Source organism: Pyrgilauda ruficollis, unplaced genomic scaffold (genome assembly GCF_017590135.1).
Source record: "Pyrgilauda ruficollis isolate IOZ18807 unplaced genomic scaffold, ASM1759013v1 scaffold36, whole genome shotgun sequence".
Lineage (NCBI taxonomy): Eukaryota > Metazoa > Chordata > Aves > Passeriformes > Passeridae > Pyrgilauda > Pyrgilauda ruficollis.
This window is the reverse complement of record NW_024525045.1, coordinates 2,860,062-2,878,055: the sequence shown is the minus strand read 5'-3', so window position 1 is coordinate 2,878,055 and position 17,994 is coordinate 2,860,062. Positions and strand designations below refer to the sequence as shown.

At 39.7% G+C, this 17,994-nt stretch overlaps 2 protein-coding genes across 2 annotated transcripts in view; one reads left to right on the top strand and one right to left on the bottom strand.

Annotated features, from left to right (window-relative positions):
- ATR (ATR serine/threonine kinase) overlaps positions 1-9,088 on the bottom strand; it is a 39,616-nt gene extending 30,528 nt beyond the window's left edge. The window contains exons 1-11 of the mRNA XM_041475634.1: positions 9,030-9,088; positions 8,313-8,404; positions 7,269-7,412; positions 5,825-6,714; positions 4,638-4,825; positions 3,249-3,443; positions 2,802-3,028; positions 1,848-2,000; positions 1,514-1,706; positions 632-891; positions 55-245 (exon numbers count right to left, since the gene is read on the bottom strand). Coding sequence (XP_041331568.1) covers positions 55-245; positions 632-891; positions 1,514-1,706; positions 1,848-2,000; positions 2,802-3,028; positions 3,249-3,443; positions 4,638-4,825; positions 5,825-6,714; positions 7,269-7,412; positions 8,313-8,404; positions 9,030-9,088 — 2,592 coding nt within the window. The remainder of the gene's footprint in view (positions 1-54; positions 246-631; positions 892-1,513; positions 1,707-1,847; positions 2,001-2,801; positions 3,029-3,248; positions 3,444-4,637; positions 4,826-5,824; positions 6,715-7,268; positions 7,413-8,312; positions 8,405-9,029) is intronic.
- A 108-nt stretch (positions 9,089-9,196) lies between these two features.
- The window catches only part of PLS1 (plastin 1), a 43,010-nt gene continuing 34,212 nt past the window's right edge, over positions 9,197-17,994 (top strand). Inside the window, exon 1 of the mRNA XM_041475819.1 lies at positions 9,197-9,302. The gene's annotated coding sequence lies outside the window, so the exon portion shown is untranslated. The remainder of the gene's footprint in view (positions 9,303-17,994) is intronic.

Here is a 17,994-nt window from a genome sequence, read left to right as displayed (position 1 = left end):
AAACAAAAACCATAGTAAGTTAGGAACAAAACCCAAAAATAAACATGAATTTACCTCTTTTATGAATCCTTCTTCAGAGTCTAAGGATTCTAGTATGTTCTTTATGCAGTTACTGAAAGCCACTCTTACATCTTTGTCTGGATCTTCCATTAGATTTAATAAAGACCCAACAAGAGTCTTCACACTGGACTCATCAGTATTAAAATCCAAGTGTTTGCAAAGATGAGGTATATTTTCTATAAATGCTGGATGGCATGGTTGGAGGAGGAAAGGAAAACATACTTTTAATAGTTTTTCAAAATCTACTGAAGTGCACAAAAGAGTGAGGCAAACAAACCATAAAGCACACTTTACTTTTTTAAAAGAATAAATATTGTGAAATCAAAGAAGATATTTAAAATTCAGATTTGACCAAGTATTACACTTTTATATTTAAGTCAACGTAGTTTAAAAAGAACATCACTGACAACATTTAATATCAGCAGTGATATCAATTGAAATACAACACTTCAAACATCAACAGAACTATTAAAAACCCAACACAGAATAAAAGGAATGGAGAAAGGTACAGATAAATTACTTAGTACCTCAGATGGAAGTGTAAAATGTTACTAGACGTAAAGCCACATACCTAGCTTTACTGAACTGGGTGCTTTGCTCTCAAGTAGAATGAAAAAGGGCTTGAAAATACAGGCTTGCACAGAAGAGGTTTTTCCATGAGCAGAAGTCACAGTAAGGCTGCCACACAAAATATCATGAGTAACATCCTTAATAGCAGAGTCTGCTAAGGAAGGTTGTACATGGAATGGACCAGAAAGACAACAAGATAACTTCCCAACTATAGCAGCACAAGCCTCCTTGACTAGCTCAGACTCATCTTTGATTTGATTTCTGAAATGGAAACAAAAATGAAATCGTTTTAATAGATCATTTACCTAGGAATTTGTTTTTCTACATTGTCTGAGTTCTCTAACTACACTGGCAGTACTATCAGGACAGCTTAAGGATCTGTCCCACTAAATCATCTTTGTCCTTCTCAGATCACCCTCATGTTCTGTTAAATGTTTGAAGTAGCACTGGGCATGGTGAGGCTGGCATGCTGTAAAGAAGAAACTGAAGACTAACACAAAAGGACAGAAGACACCAAGACATATAGAAAAAAGACGAAGAAGTCTTTTATATATGGATAAGCCTTAAATATATGGAAAGATTTTAAGAGACATATGGACAAATACAAGGTGGATTTCACTGACAAAGATATCTCCCTTCCTCTCCTAATTTAAATTGGGGTCTTCAGCTAGCAAAGGAACTTGCATACTGACACGGTAAGTGAACACTCTTCTGTCACACAGAAATCATCATGTGCACCTATTCTGTTGATATCTGATGATTTCTGAAATTAAGATCTAGCAAATTTCGTATGAAATGAACATTTATATTTGTGCTTATACTCATTTATTATTTGCCCGTTTTTCTCCTTGCACAAACACAGAAAAGCTGCATTAATACATACAAAAGAGCTCTGGGAATCACGCTGCAGGACTGCACAGGATGAAGCAGGAGAGAGAATCCTTTAACACAGGTAGCCCGAATTATTTCATGGTGACTTTGTAATGCCCAGTGATAAACTGACTTTCTCCAATCCAGATGAATGTTTTTTGGGAAGAGAGTTAGAAGGAACACACAGTGTGACTGAGTTTGGGGTGCTAAAGAGAAAAAAAAGAAAGCAAATAATTACTTGATTTAAACTTTTAATACCATCACTCATCATAAGAAGACAAATTAATTTTACTTTAGAACAATCATTCCAAAGTGGAACTAGGCTTTATATACTTTAACATACTTACAGAAACTCTGTGCAGTTTTTTGACTCAAAACTAGAGGACCAAAACCCCAAGTAGATGGCTTAAAAGAAGAATCATCAGGGTGGCTGTAAATCCAGGGCAGAGACAGCAATCCACATAAGTCATCAAGAATCTGATCACTCAGTGGAATTTTCACTAGGGGAAAGAAGCAGCAAAACAAGCATTTAAAAAACATTTATAGAACATTTTATGTTCTTAATCTGCTACAAAATATTACTTTTTCTGTCAACAAAGATTAGTATCACTATTCCCACATGTTGATATCATACCTTTTAGGCATGTAATAATAAATCATATAGTGCTAAATCAGAATAACCTAAAAATCTCATTGAACAGATGAGGGAATGTAACACATGAGCAACAGAATTAATATAACTTGGGTATCTCTGGATTTGTGCAAAGACTTTCAGCTGGACTTCTGGGTGTCTGGTAAGCTGAACTCATAATAACATTGTAGTCTTGGTAACTGAGTCTGTCCTCCATCCTAGTCGTTACTTTTAAAAAACATGGAAGTACATGGAAATACTCAATATTTTTGGTACCACACATGCCGTGTTTGCTGAAGCTGGTCACAAGCTTTGAAAGTGTTGAGTGGAACAAAGACAGTAAATTATGCTGCCTCTGTGTGTCTTTAAAAGAAAAGTGCTTAAGCTTTTTTCCTTTTTTATGGATTTTCACTATCCCCAGGTATTCTCTTGATCAGATAAAAATCAACAGAAGTACAGACAAAAAGAAGTAAATTATGTTCATGTAGGAATGCAAATGAAGGTCTCTTAACAGAAAATAATGATTTTTTTTTTACTTAACCTTTTTTGCAAAAAAGTTGGAATATTAGCACAAGATTCATAATTTCAGTACCTCTACCAAAACAGACTTAATGCAGTCAGATTAATTCCTAATTTACAAAATACAAGACAATCTTAAAGGGTTTCTTACCTTGTGCATATAGCAAAGCATCAAAAATTTTTACTATTCTGTCAATCACTTGTTCTAGATTAACAATCTGCTTAGCAGCCTCCAAAAGTTTTCTGCAAACTTTCACCACTCTTGTGGTAAAATCAGAGGGAATCCACTTGAACTGTATATTCACCATTGAATTCCAGGAGCTTGGAGTATTCTTACACGTATCAGAGTTACATGGATGAGACACTCCATGCTCTTTACTGTTAAAACAAAAATCGAATCAATGCAACAAATGCAACAAACAACATTTAATATTAACTGCTTGTAAGCCAAGTCAGTATGAAAATGTACTCCTTCAAAATGTACAGGACCCATCCAGTATTGACCCTGACACACACACAAGCATTAAAGTAATTACACAAATTGTAACGAGAGTAACAAGAAACTCTTGGTCCCACAGTTTCCCCTTGGCACTTTTACCTGGTGGAATCTGTTGGGGGAGAACAATGAACTATGCACAGAGCAGCCAATCGCAGGATTACAGCGATCCCTTCCACAGCCTGAAGAACATCCCCTGGCAGAACTTCTTCCTCAAGGAGAGATATTAAGGATGCAGCTTTCCTAGTGATGGCATTCCACAGAGCACTCTTCAGTTTCATGTTTACAGGGCTAAGTCTGTAATTTGACCATATTAATTATTTTCCAACACATACTTTATTTCAGAAAAGATAAATAATCATAGCAAAACCAGAGCTAATCCATATTTGATACAGCATTAGGAAAATACCAAATGAAGCTTTAGCTAAAATGTGTTTTTTGGAAGGAAAAGATTCTAACTCTGAATTTTAGTATGACTCATATCACTTATCTGAAAGTCTATAAACATATAACTCTACAGTCCTTGGAATGTCTTGGCAACCATAAAACAGCAAACGTTACACCCATCATTGAGATAGGCAAAAAAAGAGAATCCAAGGAACTATAGGCCTGTCAGCCTAACCTCACTCCCTAGGAAGATTATGGAAAAAGCTTTCCTTGAACTCATTTCTATCTGCATGAGGGACAAGAAGGTGACTGGAAACAGCCAGCATGTATTTATGACAGGAAAACCATGCACTTGATTCCCTTCTACAATGAGACAAGCAGCTCTGTGGAGAAAAGTGGGCTGCTTTTCCACAAGACCTCAACTGTCTACAAAATTAGGCTGACAAGAACTTTGTGAAGGTCTGTAGGAAAAGTCCTGCAACTGGCAAAAAAACCCCTGATGCAATAGAACAGACTGAGAGCTGACTAATTAATGAGAAGCTTTGGTGAAAATGACCCAGCAGGCTTGTGGAAAAGTGGGATATTAGATCAGTGTGACCTTGTTTTAAAAGGAGGTCAACTACACCCTGGGCTGTACACAAAGAGTGAAGGCTGATCACAAGCCCACACCTGGAGTGCAGCATGCCAGAGCCAATTTTGAGTGCCCAAAGACAAGAGATCAACTGCTGGCGCAAGTCCAAGGTAATCAGGGAGCACAGCACAAGCAGAGACTGAGAGAACTGGTTTTGTTCATCTGAGCACAACTTGACTTAACTAGACCTGCTGTAAGTACATCCATTGTAACAGCACAGCCACACACAATTCTGTCACACCATGGACGCTCTCAGCTTTGAAAAAATGAAAATAATTTTCACTGAACACATTCAAAAGTCTCTTCAATAAAGTTTGGCTTAAAAATCACCAGTAGATTTTGATCCCTCAAAATATAATTTAGATTTTTTCCCCAGAAGCCCTTTCAATCTGTTAAGAAGAAACTGCCTCAAGAAGTTGTCATTTATTATTCAATAGCCAAAGTACTATAGAAATAGTTACTAAGTGTCATACATTAAAGGTGCAGGAGATTTCTTTGGATGTTTTGTGGATAGGCTCAGTCGTGGTCTTTTCTCTGGAACTTCATCACTGCTGCTGCTCCACCCGTCAGTATCGGAGCTCTCCAGCTGGTTCTGCTGAATCTCCTCAAAGATTTCTTCTGTTTGTGTTTTTAATGCTGTATAGAGTGGAGGCACCAGATACTGGGATGGACAAACAGAGGTACCATGATGTATGCTCTGCCTTACTTAAAGATGTGGCATTATCGCTTCTGACTTAAAATATTAAATTGCAAAATATAATGGTAAAAAAGTTCATAAAAACCTTTCAGTTCAAAAAATCTTAATTACAAAATGAAAGCTCTTACGAGCAATGAAGTTTCCTGTTGTGCTACCAGAGAGGATGCAGCTTGTTCAGCTGTTTTCCAGCTCCTGCCATAGTACCTTGCTGCCAAAGCCATCACACAGACACACAAAGTTTAACAAACAGGTAGGATGCACAGATGAGTGTATGGAATAAAGGCATTCAGCATACCAACAACTCATTATCAACACCGTGTTACGCTTCTTAACTAAAACAGGATTTATTTAGGTTGAGTATCAGGAAGAACTGTTTTATTAGGAGGGTGGTGACACACTGACACATGCTGTCTGGAGAGGGGGTGGATTCCCCATCCCTGGAAACACTCAAGGTCAGGTTGGGTGGGGCTCTGAACCCTGATCTAGTTGAAACTGTCACTGCTTATTGCAGGGAGTTGGACTAGATGGCCTGTAAAGGTCCCAGCCAACCTAAACCATTGACTCAATTTTAATTTAATCTTTTCTGTCTACCTGTCCCTAACAAACATGACTAAAAAGCAAATGGTTGGAAAGTAAGAGCATCTCAAACTACTGCACACTACTTGCAAAGCTGCCTTCATATGAGTGCACTCTGGGCCTTACTCCCATCTCATAATATGATTATGGACAGACAGTTGTGCCTGCATAGCTTATGGAAAGTTTAATACATCTGAAAAACAGGAGTCCAGCTACATCCAACAGATTTAAGAACCCCGACCTGCACAAACGTGAAACAGTTGAGAAAAAAGGAGTATCAAACACACAACTAAAAATTACATTTCCTAGAGTTTCTTCTTTGCATAGGTATAGATTTTTGTATATGATCTATTCACACAATAAATTCAGTTTTTAAAATAAACCTACCTTTTGTTCTTCCTGAGTTCCAAGCACATTCACAAATATTCTACATATGGTACTGATACGGGCTTTTCTTATTTGTAAGGCAGATTCATAGCCAGCTGGAACAAACTCCAGAAAATACAGCAGCATATGGCAAAAAGCAGTTTTCAGCTTTTCAGACTGAAGGCACCTAAACACATCCCCTTCAAACCACGAGCAGAGCTTCTCTAGCAGCATATTCAAGTAAACAGGTTCAATATTTTTGTAAGAATCTGCTTCAAAAGGCAGCAATGTCCTCACCAACAGTAAAAGTGGTTCTCCAAAGAGTTCTGATTCTTCAGTATCCATTTCAAGTGCTGATTGTAGAATTTCAAAAAAGACTATGAAGAAAACACTGGCCAGCTGTTCTGGAGGTCCTCCTAAATGAATTAACTTCACCATAAACTTCATTGCCAAAGTTTTAACTTTTGGACTGCCATACTCTAAAAGGGAGCAGCCTATCCTCCAGAGAATAATATCTTGTCTTACAAAAAAGATGTCTGCAACAATATTTCTCAGAATAGACATTAATACGACTTCCAAATATTCTATATTTGGCATACCCATCAGCTGTAATGGTGCCAGTCTTAAATATCCCACTTTGTCACTTATATTGCTGGAAAATCTCTGTACAGTCACCGGCCAGACCAGTCCTTCTCCCCAGAGATGCTTCTGTGCATCTCTTTCATGCAAGATGATTAAGTCTTGAAAAAGCTGCAGCAAGTCTTTAGTTAGTGCTTCAAAAATGGAGCCACTCTTCATTTTAAACAGAAAAAGTAAAGAGCAGATGACATCACAAATGTTCTTGTGCAATGTGTTGCAGTTTGGAGCTGCAGCAATACGGAGAAGCCTTGTTATGATCCAGTTACTAAATTCTAGGACAAAAAAAAAAATCTTTATTATTAAGATAAAAACTAAAATCTCCAATTGAGAATCTCCCTAAGAGCAGATTGCTTACCACTAAAACTAAACTCCTTGAGATAAATGCATGTAGGCTCAGTAAACAGAGTCTTCACAGGGACATTTATTCAGCAGATTCCATTGAAAAAGAGAAAAAAGGGGGCATAACATGGTGTTGGGAATGGAAGACACAGATTTTACACTGGTATTTCCAGACATTTTCCTCCATCAAAAAAACACCCTCAAGCAATGAGTACATGTACAGCTTATCTCATAAACACTGTATAATAATATATCTATGCACTGGTAATGGATAATGTCAAAATCTGTCCTAAGAAATTTCCATTATCACAAATGTTAATCCATTCACAATAATAAAACTCTATCATCATATTCACTTAAAAATTTATAATGATGAACTTACATATCTGCCTTTTTCCCCTTCCTGTTCTTTTGGATCATCCCACTGTCTGCAACTTTAAATCCTGAAAATACCAAGCTTCAACATAAACATTTTCAACAAACTCACCAATGCAACTGCATTCAGTTTCCTCCTGATTTCCATCCACATTTACAAACATAAGTGGGGAAGATTTCATGATATGTTGAATAAAATCAAGCAACATCACAGAACTTGGCTGTGAATCTGATTTCTTAATCAGTTCCAAGGCAACTTTAAAACAAAAAAAGAAGACAATATTCAAATCAGCACTGCAATAAACCGCTTCAAAAATTTTGTTCACACTTTATGAGAAAGATTTTTTAAAACACATATAAAATACTATGATATGGTATTAAACCTTTCAAATTACTAATTCTGGGTATATTTTTTATCTATGAAGATAATTGTACGCATATTGTAAACCCTCTATGTGACTCTAAACTGTATGAAGGAAAGTATAAATTACTCATTAAATATTATTAACCCCAAATGCATTAACGTTCACTTAAAAGTCTATCCAGCTGTGTGTTGAGTGAAGAACAGCAAATACTTGATGTTTCCCGAGGTTTACAGCCTTGCTAGAGAAACAATGCCGAGAATTGCTTCAAACTCCAGAATATTAAAGGTTTCAAATGGTAAATTCAGCTTACTGAAGCAGAAAGTTTAACAAAACACTGAACATATCTAATGCTGTTCCATTGAAACAGGTATCTGAATCATGTCAGATTTATCCAGATCCCCCAGGGATCCTATCCAGTGTTAGCACAAGAAAGAAACTGAGATTCAGACAAGATTTCAGTTCTGAAAGACACATGTCAATATTAAGAACTGCAAGCTGTTTTACTGATGAACAGTGACATTACAGGACACTCCTGCTTTTCAACGTTGGGAGCATTTGTGTCCATACAACCCTGCACTGCATTCACCCCTCCTTCCTGGGGGGGTGTCTGTGTGTGGTTTATTAACTTCACACCCCAATGGAAAATACTTCATCACTGACTTTATTAAACCTAAGTCATAAATGGTTTGTATTCAACTAGAACTTTCTAAAGTTTCTTAACTTTTAATTTTGGCAGGAATTACTTAAAGTATAAAGCAGACAACTTTAAATGATAGGAATGTAATGCTTACCAACATCTACATCTGTAAGAATTCTGTCAATGAACTGGCAGAGTATTTGTCTTGGTTTCTGCACAACTGTGTTGTATTCCTCTGGACTAGCACTAAAATTAAAAGAATGATATTTGGATGTTACCAACTTTAAAGTAAAAAATAATTACTTGGAAGTTTGTCTCAACAGCTTAATGTTAAACACTGATTTTCTTCTTGAAGTCTTCAAAAAATACAAATTGATTTATTGGTGGTGTGTAGAGGTTGGGGGGGGGTGGGTTTTTTTTCAATTTCCGTGTTTTAGTGAGCAGCCTGTCCCTCAGCAGTCGGGGCTCGTAGGGTCACATCTTCAGTACTGTACCTCCACATGAGCTCGCTGCCTGCTGCAGTACAAAGCTACAGTGCTCGTGCTGCCATGAAACCTGCAGAGCCCGGCATGTTCCAGCTCGGGAGGCTCTCGGCGAGCGCTCACAGCAAACTCAGCCCCAGACCGGGTGCTCTGAGGCCACCAGTTCGCTCCCGTCAGGATCTGCCAGCGCCACCCGGGAGGCAGAGAGGGACAGGCCCTGGCAGGTGGCGGGAGAAGGGACAGCTGAGGTGAAGGCGCGGGCCCGGCCGCAGGACACCTCGCAGCTTCCTTCTCCCCTTCCCCGCCACAAACGCCGGGCGTGCCTCCCCCAGCGCAGCACAGCCCCCGCGCACACACGCCCTGCACGGCGGCCTCCGGACCCGTCCTACCCGGCGAGCTCCCGCAGCGCGGGGATCATGGAGGCCATGCCCAGGCCCTGCTCCGCCATGGCGCCGCTTTGAATCAGGCGGCGCGGCGCGGGGCGGGCACGGCGGGACGGCGGCCGGCAGGGCCCAAACCTCCTACCCCGGCGCTGCTCAGCTTTAACCGCTTCGTCCCTGTACACGGAGCGGCCGCGGCGGCTCCGGGTCGGTCCCCGATGGTTCCCGCGGACGCCTCGCCGCCCCAGCGGGGCTCTGCTGCGCGGAGATCTGCACGGACAGGTAACACCCAGCGGGGGCCGAGCGCACGCCGCCGAGCCTCGGCGGGTCGGGCAGCAGCACTGAGGGACCAGCCGGCCACAGCGGGCGCCTGGCGGAGTACGGGCGGGGGCTCCAGGGGACGAGAGAAAGGAAGCACCACAGTTTTGAGAGGGGCTTAAGCGAGGAGTGGAGCAGCCGCGCTGTGAGGGGCGGTAAGAAGAAAACTTCAGTGCCAAGGGAGCGCTCGGTGCAGCTCCCTCTCCGCCCGCCACCTCCCGGCGCAGGCGGGGCGCACCTGGGTGTCAGGTGTGGGACAGCCCCGCCGAGACCGGCCCCGAGCGCCCCGGCCCGCCCCCGCCATCGCCCCGCCCGCCCGGGCCGGCCCCGCGGCTGCAGGTGGCGGCGGGAGCCGGCGGGGCGCTGGCGCTGCGGGACGGGCCGCGGGGCAGGTGGGCAGCGAGCGGGCTCGGGGGCCGCCAGGGCTGCCTCTCGGGTGCTGCCTCTCGGGTGCTGCCTCTCGGGTGCTGCCTCTCGGGTGCTGCCTGCGCCGCGTCCGGAGGGAGCGGGGCCGGGGGCGGGCGGCGAGCGGAGCCGGCGGGAGGGCGCGTTCGGCAGGTGAGCGGGCTCGGCGCTCCTCTGCACGGGTAGCGGTGAGCAGCGTGTGTAACATACAGACTTTCTTTCTTGTTATTACTTTCTGAGCGTATAATGCTTTACATTCTGTTTCTTTTGCGAAAGGTTTTCGTGTGTAAGGTGTAGTTGAGAACCCCGAAGGGACGCGATCGGGCGGTGCGCGGCCCCAGCTGGGCAGCGAGTCCCGAACGTTCGGGAGAAAAAAAGGATAAAACAAGGGGCCATGGGCAGGTGTGAACGGCAGAGAGTACGCGAGGGGACACTCCGCTCTGAGCTTTGTTGTTGTCATTAGGAGCTCCGGCTCTTTCTGCATTTGTTTATGAACTTGGCTTAGCGTTGTTTCTGGGTTGAAATAAAATCCTCTCGGAGGATAATTCTGTTGCCTGTTTCCACTGTGCTAGGGCTGTGTCGCTTGCATGTAAAACAGCCCACGTGTGTTTCAATTACTTGAACCGTTTCAGATGAATGCTTTTAGGAACCTATTGCTAATATTTCATTCAGAGGTGGTTCTTTTTGTCCTGCAAAATACATATTGGTCATTTCAATAAAATTCTGCTGGCCTTTTAAAAGCTGGTATCTTGGCATGGACCTAAAATACTTCAAGAAACTTTACAAAATATAACTAGTTTTATCTTAGTTTGTGTTTCAGCATGTATTGCTATGTTTTCTACCAGCTGACTTCATAAAATGTTAGTCTTTTTAGAGTCATTCATAGAGAAAAAGCAGGAACCATGTAGCTGTATGTGGTTTGTTAAGTAGAGCTTTAATGGTTCAAGGAGACCAAGCACGTCTGGGTTTTGTTATCAGTGTTGTTTTGAATGCAGAATTTTCTAGACTATTTCAAGCTAAAGTATCCATTATTGTGAAAACAATGTTCTGAGCGTAAATTTCCAAGACTGAAATGACAATCACACTGAGGAAGGTGTAAACTGTACTGGTTGTCAGTTTGATGTAGAGTTTAAACTCCTGTGCCATCCCTGACAGAACACTATACTGTTGGTATATTAGGAAGTTCAGGAAGACTTTGTTATCCTAAGAAATAAGCTAAATTTACTGAATCATAGGGTGATTGTTTTTGCAGATAAAACATAGGTGTGGCACATAAAGTGCTTAATTTTAAAAAGTGCTTTTGCATGGGAATCTCTGGAGTCAGCAGTGAGATCATATTAATATAGTTATTGTAGAAATGCTTTCATTTGTCACAGGCAGAATGCTGCATAAATTTGTTGTGCAGTTTCTGTGAGCATTCAATGAGCATGTAATTCAGGCTTTTTTTTTTGTTTTGCAATGAGCACTTCTAACAAATCAGCAGGATCTTCTGCTCCCCATTCTTCACTGGGAATTTTACTTCCCAGTTGCAAAGCCCCATCTACTGACTTCTCACCATACCATCAAATTTCCCCAGCTACCTTGGTGTTAGAAATTCCACATGAGAGTGCCCATAACAACTTCATTGTGCTGTGAGGGTGTAAGAAGTCTCACTCACACAACCTAGTGTTTTATAGACCCTCCAGGGAAACAGCACCTGAAACACCTGATTTCATGTCTTACTTCTCTTAAGCACAGGATAAGCATCTCCTTGTTTCTTTCTCATCTCATTATGTTGCACTTCTATGTCTCTGGCCCCCAGGAGGAGAAGCAGGCGTGTTACCATGCATTTGAAGAGAGTGGCTAATTGCTAATGAAGACAGTGTGCCTGGAGACTTTCTGCTCCAATGCAGCTGATTCATATTGGTGAAAGGATTCTTAGATGAGCAGAGTCCAGCTTGCAGAACTCGGGTCAGGGGAGGAAATTCATACAGATAGGTACAACTAAGTGTCAAATTCAATGTATACAGCACTTCCAAGATTTCTGCCAAAGCTGCTGTTACTTTTTTTTTTTTTTTAATTCTTTCATTTTTTTCTGTTCTCTTCCCTACTTGAGCAGTCCTCTCACTGTGTAGTTGCATGATTCTTCCACACTCAGGCCTCTCTCTTTCTTGGCTTTCATTATGCCTCTGCAGGTCATTGTACTTATTTTAAGGCACTGAGTGACTTTGTATTGGACCAGCAGGTCTGAGAGGACAAGAGCATGTTAACTGTACTTTTATTCCCTCTGTTGTTCAGTTCTGAGATAATTACTGTTCCGGGGCTCATGTGCTCTGTGGATGTGTGTGAGCTGTTCCCCCAAAAGGCTGGTGTGACTGCAGTTCACTCTCAGCTGTCCTGCAGGCAGACAGGAGTGTAAGTGCACGTGTGTGTTCCTTGGTGCCTTCGGGAGCCGAGAGCTGTGACCTCCCAGGCTGAGAGCGGTGCTGAGGGGAAATGCAGCTGAGATGGAGCCCAGGGTCCTGTGAGCTGCACTAAGGAGTTTCACTCCATGTCAGGCTGTGCTTGTGGCTCCTCATCTGCAGGGCTGCTGCAGTAGCAGAGGCTGTGAGTGCTCCAAGTCACATTTCCCTGTGCAGTCATGCAGGTGCTGACCTTTGGACACAGGGCGCTGCTCCTCTGCACTGCAAGAATGTGGATTTCAGCACTCGAGGCTTTTATCTCTGCCTCTGTTGCTTAGTTAGCTGGGCTGGAATGAAGTGGCACAGATTAAAATTATGTGTCACCCTGAATATTGGTCTGATGATTAAGTAAAAGAGTGAAAAATGGAAACAGTAAATGGTGGTAAGGACAACAGGTAAGCTGGAAACCTAAAAGCTGATTGTGTACGTCCAGGTAAGAAAAACTAACAGGTACAAGAGGGGAAAAAAGTGGGAAAAGAAAACATGTAACACTAAAATCTATTTGATTTCTAAATATAATATTGACAGGTCCTAGTCCTGCAAGCACTGATTCATATTTTTTCTATGAAGAAGCCTACTAATATACTACTGATAATGTAAAATACCGTATTTAGTAATTTAGTGAAATGGCATATTAGATCATACATATCTTTGGAACCTAGTTTTATTATTTGTATAGCAGCAATTACTGTTTTTTGTTTATCTGCAACTGCTACTTTTAAAAATAGTTGCCTATATATTTTTTTTCTTACTTGTTTGTTGCTTCCCAGTATTTCTAAAAGAGAGTTATTCTTGAGGCTAGTAGCTGTGGCGGACACTCACAGAGATGTATTTACTACCAGTATCAGTGTATATCATTAATATTTTTTTACTTGATAATTTTTGAATGAGCGTTAAAGTTCCTGGAATCTATTTTCCTAAAGAAAAATTTACAGAATCTGGAATTTACTCTTGTAAAAACACTTGTAGCCACAGTGATGCTTAGACATCCCTTACTGAAGTCTAAAACTCTGTACTAGTCGTGCTAGGAGAAAATTGTGCCGTGTGCATTTAAAATATCATTTAAACTACATTTGAAAATTCTGACTGTTGAAATTATGTAAGTTCTTTTATTCTAATATTTTTTAAATGAAAATCTGAAAAACTGTACCAGCTACCATTGCTCCAATTTTCGTAGGGGGAAGTTGTTGTTTTCTGAGAGACTTATTAGAAGCTATAATTTTCCATCTGATTCTGTAGTCTGTACTGATAAAAACTGGAATAGAGTTTATGTATGGGAATATTGATAAAAGTTCTGCTAATAGTTCACTTTCCCCATTGTATTGCTTACTATAGAAATCAGTGCAAGGGAGAAGGGGCGTTCATGTTTTTTGTCCTTTTCCCATCTTTTTTGGAAAGCAAATAAATTAAATCTATATGCAGTGGAGCACTATTTATCACTTCTTCATTCCTTGGTGAGTATTTTCCCAGTACTTAGAGGTTCTGCTGCTCTGTGAGGGTTTTGTCAGTAGAATAGACATCAGCTTAACAGCCTGGTATATGCAAATACCTAAAGTGAAAAGTTTAGGGATACTCTTACATATAAGACTTCACATGAAGTCTCAGTGTAATATTCCACCCTTCTTATTGCAGTAATTAATTAAATAAAATAGTTTGATAGCATTCACTACAATGTCTGAAATACTTTACATCCTTGATAACTGTTTCCATAAAAGCTCCAAAAGTCACCATGTCTACATAAACAGATTAAATAAATGTAGGGCAGAATCTGATCCCAACAAACAACTGTCCCTGGGCAAGGCTCCACTGTACTGTGGCAGAGAATAAGGAAGCAATAAATTTTAAATGTAGTTCTGGCAAAAGATACTGAGCTGAGCAACTGCAATTGCTGTTCAACCTACAGCCTAGGTTTGAAGACCTTCTGTGGAAGGTATTGCCTTATTAGCTCATTTTCAGCCTGACATTCAAGGAGCAAACAGCTGGTGATGGTGGTGTGGTTTGTAAAGCAATATTAACAATGAAAATAACAACTGACATTGGTCAGATCAATATGGATCAGGAATTCCAGGTTACTGACAGGACCCATTCTGCATTATGGTCTCTTTATTAAGGTTTTTAATAATTGCTGTTGCTAAATCTTTCAAAAAGGGCTTGAAAATGAAACGGTAAGGATAATTTCTCTATTCTCTGGTGTATAATATTTGTGATAAAATTACTAATTACATTATTTCAGCTTTGATTCATCTGGTCAAATGCAGCAAATGCTAAGTGTTAGCTATGGCCTTATTATTTACATGATTATTTGTTTTGCTAGTTCTAAACATAACTTGATGAACTCCTAGGTTTTTCTGTGGAGGTGTGTACTTGGTTACTGCTCTTACATACAGGTGTCTGAGGAGAATAAAGGTACTGCATCACAGTAGCTCATCAGAGAAACTGGTATTGCTAAGACTCAGAAATAAATTATGCATAAAGAAAAATGTGTGCTTCTCCATGCATGTTTTTGGTGGGAAAAGGATTATCAACCCACTTTCAGGGCTCTCTTGGCAGATGTTTCCTTAATAATAATAATAATAGTCACTAGAGGGGGGAAAAAAGCTGGATCCAGTATTTCCCACTTTTGTTCAATTAGTGTATTCATCCTTTCATCTCATTAATAATCAGTGCTTGAATAGACTGGTTAAAAACACTGACATGTAGAAAAGCTGAAATACTAAGTCATATGTTCTCAGCAAGATTATATTTATTTGAATGCGATTTCAAGAGTTTGTTTCTGTCCAAGATTCAGGACCCACTTGTTCCTTTCAAACCAGGTGTTCTCTGATAGCTTTTCTTTTCCAGAATTTTTATAGTTTGGAATGTTTTTGTCCTGCTGATTTATCAAGCTCCTCTTCTAACTCCACATCTCCTCTTCTGCCTTTGTGTTTACACATGTCCTATTGCTTCTCTTTGCACTAATTTATCACCTTATGACAAAGGGAAATGAAATTCTTTCTTTCATAGCCTAAAGGTAAGGCAATGTAAAGTAGTATGAAGTTATAATTTTCCATTGAGCTGATTATTTTATTTCTGCAATGTTTCTGGTCCTTCCAAGCTTGATTTATAGAATCAAGATCTATTTAATTGAGGCTAGTGAGGATTTCCTCCTCCCTTTCCAGGTAATATGATGTGTTCAATGTGAAATAACTGAATATAAGATATGTTTAATTTTCTTATCATCAGCCACTTAATTGTGGCTGCATATTTAATTGTATGAGGCAGAATATTTTTCACATCCCAAATTACAACATATTAGAAGCACATAAATTTAGATTTTATCAATAATTTATTTTTTAAAAGATAATTAATTATAATTTGAATAGTATTTCCTCTGTTTTAGAAGAGTTAGTTGTCACTTGCTTGGAGTTGCATATAGAGGTAACTACTTCGCTAGTGCAAGACCTATTGGACAAATTCTTCTAAAAGCTGGTATCTTGTTCATCTTAATCATTGACACTTACATATCTTTGACCTCTCAAAAGGGATTTCATTATTCTGCTATTACCAGAGATTAAAAAAGTAATTAAAATGAATGTGTGCACTCCTTAAAGTTTCCAGAATTTTTGACCATTCTGCTGAAACTCAAACCAGAGACTGGCCTCTTTACCATGGGCAAGGTGGTTTGGTCACCTCCTACCAAAGCTGCTCCCAAGAGAAGCTTGGCAGCAGCACAAGACTTGTTTTTTGTCATGCCAGAGCAAATCCCTACTTCTGGCACTCTTGTTGTGTTTGTTTTCATAAGGTGCTTGCACCCTGAAATGGCAGCCCTTGTGCTGTGTGAAAGACAACTACTGGGTCAGCCACACTGGGCTTTTTAGTGAACTTCTGTCTGATGGACTGCCTGCCTTGGGGAAAGTAGAAATTATCTATAATAATAGAAGCACATCTTTTGGTTGCATTCCAAAATTTCTTCGTGCTTTCCTTCCTGAATTTTTTTTGCGTAGTAAATCGATGGAACAGACTCTTCTGCCATGTGGTTTGTTCTTTAAGCTGCCATTCTGCTTTTTCTTAAGTAAATTAAGATCTAGGCATTTAAATGCAATAGGATTGATCCATATCAGCCCTCTCCAACGAAATAAGCATATGTTGGATGAGTGATTGACTCGAGTCTGTGTGCTACCTAAGAAATGCTTCATTAAGATGTCACTTCAGTTATGCTGCTTCCCACTGGGCTCCTCACCCAGCAGGAGACAAACCAGCAATAGGGGAAAGCTTGGGAAGGTAAGCATGGTACTGACTTGCTGAGTGACAGTAACAGCACAATAAATATTTCTGTGTCATGTTTAGAAACTTAAAAACAGGGATTTAAACACAGAGTATTGTTTAATATTCAAGAGCATTAATTTTGGAGACTTAGAAATGTGAGTTATTTTTCATTAATTGTCACCATGTAAAGTGACAGCAAACAATGTGAGAGTCACTGAGTTTTGTGAAGGTCAGTAGAAGTAGGATGATTCCTTTGGTGTAGACTTGTAGCTGACTTAAAATCCAAAATATATCAGTTAAAGTATTATGCGAAATAAAATGCTTATTTTATATGATCTCCTCCAAACACATTTTGTCCTTGTGAAAGAGCTGATTTACCAACAAACTGATTTATCTGTTGGTCACAGTTGATCGTCTTATCATCAAAGAGTCACATTTTGGCTATGTATTTCATTTGCCAAATATGTGAAAATCTCCTCTCAAAGTCTGAACAAGTGTTATGACTTCAGACTGATGTAAAAAATGTTAATGTTTTCCTTTGAAATTGTCACAGTTTGGAGAGGCTTTGGACTGTAATCTGGCAGCTTTGGAATCTCACTGCAGGCTGTGAGAGTAAACAATTGTCACTTCATTGTGGGACATCTTCAAATGGCTAACACAAAACAAATGTGAATACATTATATGTAAGAATACTCAGTGTTTCAGCAAAGAAGCTCTTTACAAAGGTGATCCAGCTTACCGTATTTTCTGTAAGTATTGTTCCTTATAGCAAGTACATACTAAAAAACTGTATAATTGTGTCTCTCTCACCTTATGGGACTTTAGGTAATTAATTTTAAAGCAACAAATAATTTTTTTAACTATCATTTTTTTGTTTTGTAAAGCTTTTTTTAACCTAACATTATTTTGTAAGATGAATTTTTTTCATGATACTTATAAACAGGAAATAAAAACTCTAGATAACAACAATCATGAACACTTTTATGCATTGTTTTCCAGCAGACGAATAAAATGTTAGATTTTCATTGTTTTAGTAGAAATGCCTGGATATATCTTTTGTTTAAACTTTTTTTTTAAACTCATGACTTCGTTGCATAATTGCAGTGTATGGATTAAATGCTTAGGGATGTCTGCTCCTGTTGCAAGCTCAAACGAGCAAAAAGGAGAAATTGTTGTGACCCAAGATTTTGATAGGTTTATTTTTTTTAATTTTCATTTCTGATGTTTACAAAAAAGATGGCAAAGTTTTCACCAAAGCATCAGAAGCAGTTTTCATTAAAGAATATAAAGTTATCTCTAATCATAGGAATCCTAAGGCTGAGATTTTGAATAATTTAGTTATGAAAAAATTTGCTCAGGAGTTTTGTTCTTTTTCATCTACAAAACATGATTAAAAATGACAGTTGGCAGCAATAACTGTAGATGTTTTATTCTGGCCTAATTATTAAGAACTACAGCACCAGCAAATGAGCTTCCTGTGTGCCCCAGATAGTCTTCTAGTTAAGAAGGTATGAACAATACTCTATTTAGCTTTAGTTACTCAGATTTACTAATGTGCTCCTTTT